The sequence below is a fragment of the Rhipicephalus microplus genome, chromosome 1 (genome assembly GCF_043290135.1).
Source record: "Rhipicephalus microplus isolate Deutch F79 chromosome 1, USDA_Rmic, whole genome shotgun sequence".
Classification (NCBI taxonomy): domain Eukaryota; kingdom Metazoa; phylum Arthropoda; class Arachnida; order Ixodida; family Ixodidae; genus Rhipicephalus; species Rhipicephalus microplus.
The window spans coordinates 188,131,255-188,144,149 of record NC_134700.1 but is presented as its reverse complement, the minus strand read 5'-3'; the positions used below and the strand labels follow the sequence as shown (position 1 = coordinate 188,144,149).

The window sequence follows — 12,895 nt, the reverse complement described above, 5'->3', positions numbered from 1 at the left end:
CCTATACAGGTGTCTCGAGCAGATTCAAAATAACGCTGCACGTTTTATTTTATCGGATTATCACTTTAAATCAAGCGTAACAGCAATGAAACATCATTTGTCACTGCCACCTTTATCACTACTTCGGAAGTACTTCTGCCTTTGCCTTTTCCATAAGAGCTACCATCATCCAGTACTACATAGTGAGCTCATTATGCCTCCCACATACCATTCCTCTCACATTGACCACAAACGTAAGGTTAGAGGTACTTTCTGCTACACGAACACATTTTCTTGCTCCTTCATACCAGTCACATCAAACGATTGGAATCATCTACTAGGTGACATTGTTTCCATCTCTGATCACTTCCTCCTTCGCAATTCTTTGTCAGCTCACATACTTCTCGATAGTTCTCTCTAGTCATCCCATCTAGTTCCCCTCCTCATCACTTTCTATGTACACTGTCAAGATGCCGCCGTTTTCTAGCAGGTTCATGATTTTTTTTATTTGTGTCACGTTTAATTTTACATTTTTTCGCTAGTATAGTATAACTTTACCACATTTGCTATTTTGTCTTTGTGATTCCCTTATTTCTATTTCCTTTTTTTTTACGTTTCACTTTTGTTCCGTTTGTCTGAATAGAGAGGTTATATTGTCACGGGGTTGTGACGTCGACGAAGAAGCAGAGAGTACATTGAAGATTAAACTGTTTATTTTAGGTCAGCAGTAAATGCCGTTCTTCTGTCGGTGATGAGGACTTCCGGGTAGCCGTGACGTAGGACGATATTTTGGACTAAGAACTTAGCTACCTCGGATGCACTGCCTTTGGGCAGGGCTTTTGTCTCGGGGTAGCGGATGAGGTAGTCGGTAGCTATCACGATCCACTTGTTTCCAAAAGCCGACGTCGGGAACGGCCCCAATAGGTCCATACCAATCTGCTGAAAAGGTCGGCGAGGTGGCTCAATTGGCTGCAGAAGTCCCGCTGGCCTTGTCGGCGGTGTCTTGCATCGCTGACAGTCCCGGCATGTCCTCACGTAATGAGTCACGTCGGTGGTAAGACGTGGCCAGTAGTACCTTTCTTGTATCCTCACGAGCGTGCGAGAAACACCGAGGTGCCCTGCCGTCTGATCATCGTGCAGGGCCTGCAGGAGTTCTGGTCGCAGAGATGAAGGCACCACAAGGAGGTACTTGGCTGGAAGCGGTGAAAAGTTTTTCTTTTGGAGAAGACCGTTTTGTAGGAAGAACGACGCAAGTGCACGCTTGAATACCTTCGGGACTTCGGCGGTCCTGCCTTCGAGGTATTCTATTAGGGCTTTAAGTTCTTGGTCGGCTCGCTGTCGTTCAGCGAAGTCGTTGGCAGTTATCGTTCCCAAGAAGTAGTCGTCATCCGGGTCATCGGGCAGTGGTTGGTCGACAGGCACACGAGGGAGATGGTCAGCGTCGGAGTGTTTCTTGCCGGACTTGTAAACGACGGTAATGTCATATTCTTGAAGTCTCGGGCTCCATCCTGCGAGGCGACCTGAAGGGTCTTTCAAGGTAGCTAGTCAACACAAGGCGTGGTGGTCGCTCACAAGTTTGAAGGGCCTGCCGGAGAAGGAGGGGCGAAATTTCGACATAGCCGAGATGATCGCGAGGCACTCCTTTTCTGTTGTGGAATAATTGGTTTCCGCTTTGGATAGCGATCGGCTGGCGTAACTAATAACCCTTTCAAATCCGTAAGCTTTCGTGAACTTACTTACAGGGCAACACCAGAAAAAATACAGGACAGGGAAGGAGTAAAAAAAAAAAAAAAGACAGCGCCGTCTTTTTTTTTCTTTCTCTTTTACTCCTTCCCTGTCCTGTATTTTTTCTGGTGTTGCGCTGTGAGTAAGCTCACGATGGATCCTAACCAACTGGCCCAACTTATCGTCTTACTCCGTAAGCCCTTTGCACAAGAACGGCACCGAGACCAACGCTGCTTTCGTCAGTGTGTATTTCTGTCTTGGCGAATTTGTCGAAATGGGCAAGTAACGGAGGCGCCTGGAGGCGATGTTTAAGCTCCTGAAAAGCGTGTTCCTGCGGCATTTCCCCCTTGAATTCCACATCGGCCTTGGTAAGGTTAGTGAGTGGATCGGCGATGCGGGCGAAGTTTTTCATGAACCGCCTATAATAGGCGCACAGGCCCAGAAATCGGCGCACCACCTTCTTGTTAGTGGGCAGCGGGAAGTCGGCGATGGCGGCTGTTTTTCGTTGATCGGGACGTACTCCAGACTTGCTAATCACGTGCCCCAGGAACAACAGCTCCTCGTACGCAAATCTGCACTTTTCTGGCTTCAGTGTGAGTCCGGACGTCTTGATGGCTTGAAGTACAGCTTCAAGGCGCCGAAGATGCTCATCGAAACTTGAGGAAAATACCACGACGTCATCCTAGTACACAACGCAAGTCTGCCACTTCAATCCTGCCAGTACTGTATTCATAAGGCGTTGAAAAGTTGCAGGCGCTGAGCAAAGACCGAAGGGCATCACCTTAAACTCGAAGAGGCTGTCCAGTGTTATAAACGCCGTCTTCTCTCGATCTCTTTCGTCGACTTCGATTTGCCAATAGCCAGTCTTGAGGTCCATTGACGAAAAGTACTTGGTGTTATGGAGCCGATCTAGTGCGTCGTCTATTCGTGGGAGAGGATACACGTCCTTTTTTGGATTTTGTTCAGGCGGTGATAATCGACGCAGAAACGTAGGGTTCCATCCTTTTTCTTCACTAACACCACAGGGAACGCCCATAGACTCTTGGACGGCTGGATTATGTCGTTCCGTAGCATTTCATCAACTTGTGTCTTCACGGCCTCGTGTTCCCGCGCTGAAACCCTATACAGACCCTGACGGAATGGTCTGGCTTTTTCCTCGGTTATGATGCGATGTTTCGTGATTGGCATCTGCCGAATTTTTGACGACGACGAAAAGCAATCTTCGTATTGCCGGAGCAGGGTATTGAGCTGTTCCTGTTTATGGTTCGGAAGGCTGGGATTGACGTCGAAAGCTGAGGGAGGGGCTTGGTTTCTCTGAGCATGTTCCGCAGAATCGGCAAGGGTGAAAGCACTGGTGGCTTCCACGATTTCTTCGTTGTATGCGACCGTCGTTCCTTTGTTCACGTGTTTGTATTCATTGCTAAAACTCGTGAGCATAACCGTTGCTTTGCCTCCCCTCAGCTCTGCGATTCCTCTTGCGACGCAAATATTTCGGGTGACCAACAGATGCTGACTGCCTTCAATGACGCCTTCCAAGTCAGGTGATTTAGGAGCACCGACTGAAATAATGACGCCGGAGCGAGACAAAATGGTGACTTATTCTTCGAGCACATTCAAAACATGGTTTCCTGACGGCGTGCGCGGCGGTAGTGCTTCTTCTGTGGATAACGTTATCGACCTTCTTCTTAGGCTGATGACAGCACCATGGAGGCATAAGAAGTCCATGCCAAACCCTATAGATGCCAAGGATGACATCTCTCGAGCAACACTGTAGGACCAGGAAGTCTGAAGGATAAATACGACCGTTAATGGTGACTCTCGCTGTGCAGATTCTTGGAGGCGTTACGAGATGACCTCCGGCTGTGCGGATTTCGGGCCCTTCCCAAGCTGTCCTAACTTTCTTCAACTTCACGGCGAAGGGCCCACTGATGACGGAATAGTCGGCTCCAGTATCGACGAGAGCGGTCACACTGTGGCCGTCGATAAGAACGTCGAGGTGGCTAGTTCGGCGTCTCGCGTTACAGTTAGGGCGTGGAGTCAGGTCAAGGCTGCGTCAGCTTGTTGCGCTTCTTCCATGTTGCGTCGACAGGTCACCTTCGGTAAATGAGGTTTCGCCGTCAGGACTTTGCCTGGTTGGCATCGTGTTCGGAAAGCTCCATCGCGCCATCTTCGAAGGAAGAGGTTCTTCGGTAGTTCGTCGCACAGCAACCACACCTCCATCGGTTGCTGCCCTTAGTTTCCTGGATACGGGCTAGGAGACCGACCCCGCGTTGGCCTAGAGTACTGCCGGTGGTGCGGTGACATGCAGCGGCTGCGCGACGGCAAACGCGAAGGACTTCGTGGTGTCCACTGAGTTCCTGTCATGTAGTCGGCGATGTCACGTGGCCGTTCCCCTGGCTGCGGATGTGGTGCATTGACGGCGAAGCCACGCAGTCCCATCTGTCAGTACTGGCAACGGCGGAAAGTGTGCCCGGCCTCGCCACAGTGGTAGCACAATTGGCGGTGGTCAGGGGTGTGTCAGACGTCAGTCTTTCTTGAAGCGTAGCGTTGGCCGGCCTGCGGGCGATATGGCGTTCGTGGTGGTGGCGGCGGTGCCTGGCGGAAGAACTGCGGCGCGGCTGTGTCCTGACGAGGGCGTGGAGGGGCATTGCGGCACACTGCAGTGACGTAGCTCATTGCTTTTGGTTCAGGCTGCGGTGCTTCTGCGATTCCTAACGACTGCCGAACTTCTTCGCGGACAATGTCAGCGATCGAATTAGCTTGAGGCTGCGTTGAAGGCAACAACTTCCGCAGCTCCTTCCGTACGATCGCTCGAATCGTCTCGCGCAGGTCGTCGGTACTGAAGGCATCAGCGCAGTTCAATGAGGCGCGGCGTTGTGCGAATCTCAAGCGCCTTTTCTTTAGTTGTGGCCTCGGCAAGAAATTCGGTGACAGTCTTGTGGAAAGTTCCTGACAAGTCCCGCAAACAGCTCCTGCTTGACTCCGTGCATGAGGAACCGGAGCTTCTTTTCCTCAGCCAGGTTGGAGTCAGCGTGTCGAAAGAGCCGGGTCATCTCTTCGACGAAGAGGGTTATGCTTTCATTAGGAAGTTGCACCCTTGTCTCCAGCAATGTGGCAGCCCTTTCCTTACGGACGACGCTCGTGAACGTGCACAGGAACGTCGTCTGAAAGAGTTCCCAGGTTCGTAGTGTGGATTCGTGGTTTTCATAGCACGTCTTGGCGGCGTCTTCTAAGTAGAAATAGACGCGCCGTAATTTTTCCTCGTGGTCCCAGCTGTTCAAGGCGGCGACTCGGTTGTATATTTCGATCCAGCTTTCCGGGTCCTCGCTGACGATCCATGGAATGTTGGGGGTTCCTTGGGCTGCCGTAGAATGACTGGGGCCGGCTGCACGGGGGCGGTCATGGTTGCTGTAGTTGATATAGGGATGCGGGTCTGCCTGGCAGCTTCAGGAAGGGGCCCGTACTCTGGTTGTAGTCCCCTCTGCCTGCGGCTTGTTCGCTGTTCAGTGTTGGTGTCCGTGTCTTCTTTGCAGCTTGGGCTGGGCTCGCGGCTTGAAGGGGGCGTCCGGAACATCAAAAAAGCAGCGCCTCCACCAGATGTCACGGGGTTGTGACATCGATAAAGAAGCAAAGAGTACGTTGAAGATTAAACTGTTTATTTGGGCGAACCTGTGTCCGGCAAACGGAAAGTCGTATCGCAGTAGCAGGCTTGCACTGATAGCGGCAAACGAAGCGTCGGCCGTCAATAAACTACTGACAAGCGGCGAAGTGTGTCGGCATTTATACTCTTGCCATTGAATGTTCTAGCATTATCGCTGGCGGTGACCTAGGTTCCAGAATAATCTGTACAGTTCGCGGAGTGGGCGTGATCTTATCGAAATGAACTACTACAGTCCTGAAGCTTCTCGAAAACTGCAGGCGCGGTTTGCGCTGGGAATTGTGTAACGTATTGGGGCGATAACAAAACTTGAGAAATGGAACGTGGCATTATGCTTTAGTCTTGTACATATATAGCACGTTTTGTTTTGCTGTTTTGCATTTTTCATGTTGTAACCCGCTCCCCTCTGTAATGCTTCGGCGATTGAGGGTAACAAAAATAAAAGATAAAGACCTGTGTACACGTGGGCATTCATTTAGTGCGTCTTCCTTTCTGTTTGGGTAGTGGGATTTAAGGGTGTAGATGTGACAGTTGATTGTCTACACTCGTCCTTTGTATGCTCATTTTGTGTGTGCTTACTGCTTGAAGTGTGCGCTGCATATTTCGAGCTGCTTGCCATTCTTTGTGGGACATTGCGATTTGTTACTGCAGCATTCATTCTTTCGGCTTTGTGGCAAAACAATGTACAATGCTTGCTTAACTACCTTTGTGAAGGCACGTTTCACTTTCGTGTAATACCAATTCCTAAAATAAGGATCCACCATGTTTCATATTTTCCTTTGGAAGTAGAGTGGCTGGGGTGCTTCAGCTGGCACTCATTATTGTACAGTCAACAGCTGATTTTTTGGACCCTCTAGGGAGCGAAAAACCACCCGAAAATTCGGGCAGTCCGAAAAAATGAATGCAAGCAAAAAAAAATGCATTATTTTACTGATAATTTTCAATGCAATAAAAAAAAACGCACCATTTTGCTAATATTTCTCAATGCAAGCAAAAAACGCACCATTTCACTGATATTTCTCGGATCAAGAGGGTCAAGGTCGAAGTACCAGACTTCCGGAACTCTGACAAAGCATCAATGGGGTGGCTCTAAAAAGAGCCGTTAAAAAAATGCATGCAGCCGACAGCGGGGGCCGTAAGGGCAACCGGTGTGAGAGCTGCAGTGGCTTGAAAAACTTGTTGATCCTTGTTTGAACGGCGTTCCGCTTGCATGTGATTACATTTGCCTCGATCTGAGCAAGGGTCATGTCATCACTGTACACCGATGACAGTGTCATCAATGCTCGCATCAATTCGGCGGTCGTAGGTGGCGCAGGCGTTGGTTCCTCTTTTTCGACATCGGAGTCGTCTGTATCCGCCATAACCTGACTGACTATATCGTCGTCGGTTAGTTCTGCGCAGAAGTCGAGCTCGTTGTCAGCGTCGACGAATTGCTCAAAAGTTATTTCTTTGGGCATGGAAGCACCAGCAGAGCGGAGGTCGTTCATAATATCGTCCATGAGAGGGCACAAGTCAGTCACGCTATCGCTTTCTTCAGGCAAGTCTACTGCCTCTGTGTCGAGTACGAAGCCCGCGTGGCGAAAACAGTTGCGAAGCGTGTCTTGCGTTACTGCCTTCCATGTGTCCGCAAGCATTCCGACAGCAGACCGAAGGTCAACGCTGTGGGCTTTCCCATTTTCCGAGCACAGTACCATGCGGTTGAGTATGCGTGAACGATACAAAAGTTTTAGATTATGGATAACGCCTTGGTCCAGCGGTTGGAGGATCGCAGTCATGTTGGGCTGCGTGAATTCCAGCTGGATAGCCTTCAAGTTATTGATGTGACCATGAGCAGCACAGTTGTCAACGAAGAGCAGAACACGTCTGTTCTGTTGTTCAAACTTCCTGTCCAACCTGCGGACGTAACTCTCGAACAACTGCTGGGTTACCCATGCCTTTTTGTTGGCTTCGTATAACACTGGCAGCATTTCCCCTTTAAAACACCTCGGGCTCTTGGACTTCCCGATTACTAATAAAGGAAGTTTCTCGCTGCCAGACATGTTGCTGCCGACAAGAACAGTCAGCTGTTTCTTGCTATGCTTGCCACCATGGCACGCGTCACCAGCAAAAGCGAGTGTTTTTTCCGGCAGCAGCTTGTAAAACAAGCCAGTTTCGTCGCAGTTGAAAATGTTGTCAGCAGAGAACTGCTGCAACAAAGACTGGAGTTTTCCACTGCGATACTGTGCAATAACTGCACTGTCGACGGCGCCGCTTTCGCCACACATCTTTTTGAACTTGAGGTCATTCCGATGCTTAAAGTTTCTCAGCTATCCATCACTGAACTTAAAATCTGTGATGTCCATTCGAAGCGCGAGAGTTTCCGCTTTTTGTTTCAAGATGCAGCCCAAGACTGGCAACCGCTTTGCAATCATTGAATTAAGCCACACGACGAGAGGGTCCTCAAGCTTTGGATGAACAACTTGGCTTGCATTCATCTTTTGGGCACCAGACTGTTTTTCGGCCGCTTCCAAGATCTTGTTTTTGTTCCTCAGGAAATCGGGAACTGTTTGCTTGAAAATGCCAAACTCCTTGCTCACGTCAGCCTGCGATCGGCCACTCTTCACTAACTTAATAATGGTGGCTTTCGTCTCCATCGATAATCGACGGTACTGTTTTTCGCGCTTCGATGTCATCGGCGGGGACGACGAAGGCGGAGTTGGGGCCATCGCAGGCAAGCGAAATCCTCACGATGTGAACAAAGGAGTTTGCTTACGAGCGTCGAAACATTTAGGCTTAGCGTTGCAGAGCACACTTCACACGATCGCACAACCACACACTAGGCTAGCCAAACACCATGTGGGCTGCGTAAACAAAACGGCGCGACGGCAGGCGACGGTGCCTCGGGTACTCCGGAGGTGGCGCTGGTAAACATTCAAGATAGCCAGCATGGCCAGACCAAATGGGTGTGTGACGGTTAGTTCTAGTTCGAAGTGGTGAAGCGCTTCGCGAAAGCGCTGCGTGGAAAGCTAGAGTGGCACGCACGAGCACAAGTGCTAAAGCGAAAGGAACTTTATTGGCGCTAAAAAATTTCCGGGTGGATAGTTTTGATTGTCAGCGAAGTACCCTTGCACGATAAACACGACCAGTGTTAGGAATCTCGGAGGCTGTGTGTGTTTCTCCGCTAACGATCAACGAGTCCAAGCAACAGATGCCGCCACAGTAGACCGGTGCACTCATTTATGCGATCGTAATCGCGTGTGACGCAGTCGTGGTGGTTTCCACTGGAGGTCAGTGGTGGTTTCCGACCTTCAGTCGCATCGAAAAGTCCGGAAAATTGGACTCCGGGGGGTTCGAGCGTCCGAAATTTCAGACTTCCTTATACATTGATTCTTTGGGGCTCGTGGCAGTGCCGTGAAGAAGTCAGAATTACCGGGCATGTCCGAAAATTCGGGTGTCCGAAAAATCGTCAGTTGACTCTATCGCTAAGTTATAAGGGCCGTCGTTTCTGTGGATGTGCGGCAAAATCTGGATCGGGAATGGGCGCTTGGCACCAAAAATTTTCGAATTAACTGGACTGGTGCCGACCGCAGCTTCAAATTATTTGTTCAGACTTGCATTAAAAAACATGCGACAGTGGAAGTATTTTGAATTAAGTGAGGATTTGAAATAACCGAGTGAAATTGATGACATTTTGCAGTGCTGTCTACAGTAAAATTCAAAACAATTCTGTAATTATTGCAAAGCAATTTCAGGAGCGTGAAGAAATAAAGATTTCACTTAAATGTATTCTTATGCTTATAGAGCCAGGATGCATAGTACATTTCTACTTTTCATGCATGGACGTCCAAGTGCTGAACAAGATGAAACTAGAGCAAATGACTATGTTCCTGATACACATCTTTGAAAAAGTTTAGCAGATTTATTGGTTGAAATACTACTTTCTGCCACAGCGTTTCATGTTAAATTCCAATGGTGGAGTAGGAGCAGCCGACAGACTCTGCGAGTGAGCACTCGACTGTGGCATTGAACAACGCCTCTGTGATTGGATCACAATCCACACTGCTAGAGCAAGTATGGAGAGCAAGATAGAAGCGGAAATCCTTGAGTTGCCCAGGATACCTTACATGTATTCCATCTCGCTATGCCACTGCCGAATTCTTCGAACATGGTTGTTTGCTGTCACTCTGCAATGAATTGATTTTCCTAGTGGACTATGTCGTCCTCCATTACTGCCAAAACACGCGACAGTGGTGGCACCCCCAATGAGGGGTCACTCACACAGCGGTCAAACACTCCATCCCATTATTGTCACACGAGTATGGCACACTGAGTTTCGGTCCGCTCCGCCGATTTCGGTGGAGCAACTTTTTTAGATGCGGAAGCATCTTATACTCGCGCCTTGTAGTGCGCCGTCCGCACCGCTTCTCAAACATTCGACAGCTGACGCGCGCGCATGCGCCGTCGCGCCGTCGCCCACTCTTCCACCATCTGTGCATCCCTTCCTCCTCTACACACCGCACGCGCTTCACTCCTCCACCATCTGTGCACCCTTCCTCCTCTACACACCGCGTTCGACATCTACAATTCTCCTGATTCTCCAGTGGACGCGCATGTGGCGTCGCGCTTCGAGAACATTCAACAGCTGACAGTGCATGCGCCGTCGAGCTGTATATATACTCAAGGTCGGCGCTCGCTCGCTCAGTTGCCGCTCGTCGGTTGGTTTGTACGGCGCGTCGACGTCCAAGGTCGCGGTGAAATGAATTCCAACGAATCCACAAACACAATGATCGACGTCCCTTCGACCAGCGCCGCCCTTTCGCATACGTGTGTACGTGTTCACTCATGTAACACCCCCTCCTACAACCACGTTAACCAATTTAGCCATCGACCCAAGTAAGTCGCAATTTAACACCCCATTTCACAACCACGTTAACCAATTTAGCCATCGACCCAAGTAAGTCGCACTTTAACACCCCGTTAACCAATTATATGCTCCGCATCCTCCTCAGTGTTCCCCCGAGGGAAGCTGTTTCTTCTTTTTGCTCCATGGAGTCAATCCCGCTCTGAATTCTCTCCAACTCTTTCATTGGAACACTTGACTGCCACCCTCACTCTGTCATTGGAACACACTTGCCCCAAAAGGAGCAGAAAAACTTGCTTTGACTCTGCCATTGGAATTCAACATCAGTTTCTGTGAAATCACATTAGAGGAGAGAGTGATATTTTATGCTTGTATTTCTCTAAAGTTGCTCTACCTTAGAGGAAAGAGATCTCTTGTGTTGTGCAGCTCAATTTTATTCAGTTGACCTAATTTCAAATTGACCATGAACAGCTGTAATCTTTGGTTACATTTCATTTGTAAATTGTGAAGAGAAGCAATGAAGCAAAGCATGAAATGTGAGCCTACAACAAATTAAAAACATAAATCACTTTGAGGAATACACATGGGAGTTGATATTGTCCAAACCATCCCACTGGGAATTTTGTTTGATTACAGTGTGAGGTCACTTGTCACAATGTGAAGGATCACGATGTGGTATGCAGCATTCAGAAGAAAACTATTTCAGTGGCAGAATGCCAACATATCTATAGTCAGATGGTCAGATACAACTTAACAAGTCTTAAAGAACGCAGCCCAGCTGGCAGAAGCAGTGCAGCTGACTGCCTTCATGGCTAATATTCCAGTCATCCACTCGACAATGGTATTTGAGGGATGAGGTCACTGGCCGTCTGGCTCATGACATCAGTCTGGAGTGCACGCCTATTGGTGTTGGCTTGTGTCCATCTGCCTTCGAGGAGAAGATGATGCGGACGTTTGAAGTAGTCTCCGACTGTAGAGTTTGATATCATTTATGCAACAGCTGCGCTCACGTGAAGACACTGCCGGTGACCTTAGAGTGTATTTAAATGAAAACTGTCAAGATGGTTGCGATGTTTTAGGAAGATAATGCATGAGCTCATCTTTTAGCTTTCTTCTATGTGAGACTTGTGTGTAAATAAATGGTCAAATCGTTTTTGTTTCACTGGGAGAATGCCTCCTGATGCTTGACTGTTTTATGCACATTATCTTTTTCTCGATTTTCAGTAGTTTGAAGTTGGGGCGAGAGGGGGGGGGGGAAGAGGTTGGTCTAACCTATATTCTGGTTTTTATTGTAATATGCAAGTGAAGAGTGCAGCACAAAACCGCACTCTGCTGCCTTGCTTGACCGGTGTATCTTTCTAAATATTGTCTGTCCAAACCTTTATACCGTAACTAAAATAATTATTGGTATTACGGAGCTTTTGATATAGCATTTTAGTGTAACAAAGAACTTAGCATATCTTAATCATTGGGAACAGAGAAAAACTGAAGGTTCACAGTAAAACTTATGGGAGCAGCTACCCAGAGCTTGCCGATCATAGAAGAGGAGAACAAGGATTACATGTGTGCTCGTGACATGTGGTCAAGAGCTGGTGGCAGTGAGCAGTTGCGGCCGAGGCTTACACAAGTAAACATGGTTCTCGGTCTGTCTCTGCCTATTCTCCAAGATGTTTCGGGCTAGCCGCAGCCTTAAACCACGAAAAGCTGGTGTCGGGACACCTAGCTGGCTGGCATACTTGTTTTAAGACGATACTTCTAAATATTCCTGTAATTTAATGAATGGGAGCTTTCTGATCTCCAAGGTTTTTATGGGTAAGAGACACAAAAAAGTTGTTTTTGAAGGTAACTTTGTAAGATAAATGATTCCTTAAGTCAAAAATGGAAGCATGTAATTTCATTTCCTCTAAGTTTCTAGCTGCAACTCGTAATTAGCTAGCTGTATGTTTTTGTGCTATCTCTTGACTGTAACCTTTATTACGTGTGATTAAAGAGCATGTTTCATTATCTCAATGAGCCTAATTTCTGGTGGAAATAGTATATCCAATAATACTTGTGGTGTACTTTGGGTAACAAAAAGGTTTCTTCTTTTACAGAATTCACTGTTGTGGAGCAAGAGCGCAAGTTTGACACTTCAGATGATGAGTTTGAGATTCTTTAGGCTGTACCTATATTTAAGAAAAGATGCTGAAGACTCTGCCTGTTTATTGACCGTTAGCTTTTATTTGAAGAGATGCAACAGCCTCCAAGCCTACTGTATCTATATGATATCAAGTGTTCTTGTTTTTATATGCAGGAGGAATTTTAATAAACACATGCCGCTAGTATTTGTGCAAAAATACTTTTTTCAATATGTTAATTACTGTGGTCAGCGTCGTCGAATATAATCTGAAACATCTGTAGAGTTTTAATTCTAAAAATCTCTGTGGATATGAATTTAAATGACTATTATGTGGCAACATTATGACACATTAGTCAGTTACTTTCTGCACCCGCATTACATTGATTGAAAAGTGCCTACTTGGTTAACTTTTGTGTGGAGAAAGGCTTTAGAAGTGTTTCAGGTTAGGGAGTGTGTTTCTGTCTTTTTTTCATATTAGGGGGCAAATGCTCCATGTTGGTATTTTATCCATTAAAACTAAGTTCACTGTCTTCCATAAGAAATAGGACAACTGAGACGAGACCTTTGAATATAT

The 12,895-nt window shown here is 47.7% G+C and overlaps 1 protein-coding gene across 6 annotated transcripts in view; it reads left to right on the top strand.

Annotated features, from left to right (window-relative positions):
- The window catches only part of Atg4a (Autophagy-related 4a), a 57,366-nt gene extending 44,840 nt beyond the window's left edge, over positions 1 to 12,526 (top strand). For all 6 annotated transcript variants that reach the window (XM_037430054.2, XM_075888828.1, XM_075888820.1 and 3 more), the window contains one exon: positions 12,296 to 12,526. In XM_037430054.2, coding sequence (XP_037285951.2) covers positions 12,296 to 12,360 — 65 coding nt within the window. In that variant the 3' untranslated portion in view covers positions 12,361 to 12,526. The remainder of the gene's footprint in view (positions 1 to 12,295) is intronic.
- The last annotated feature ends 369 nt before the right edge of the window (positions 12,527 to 12,895 follow it).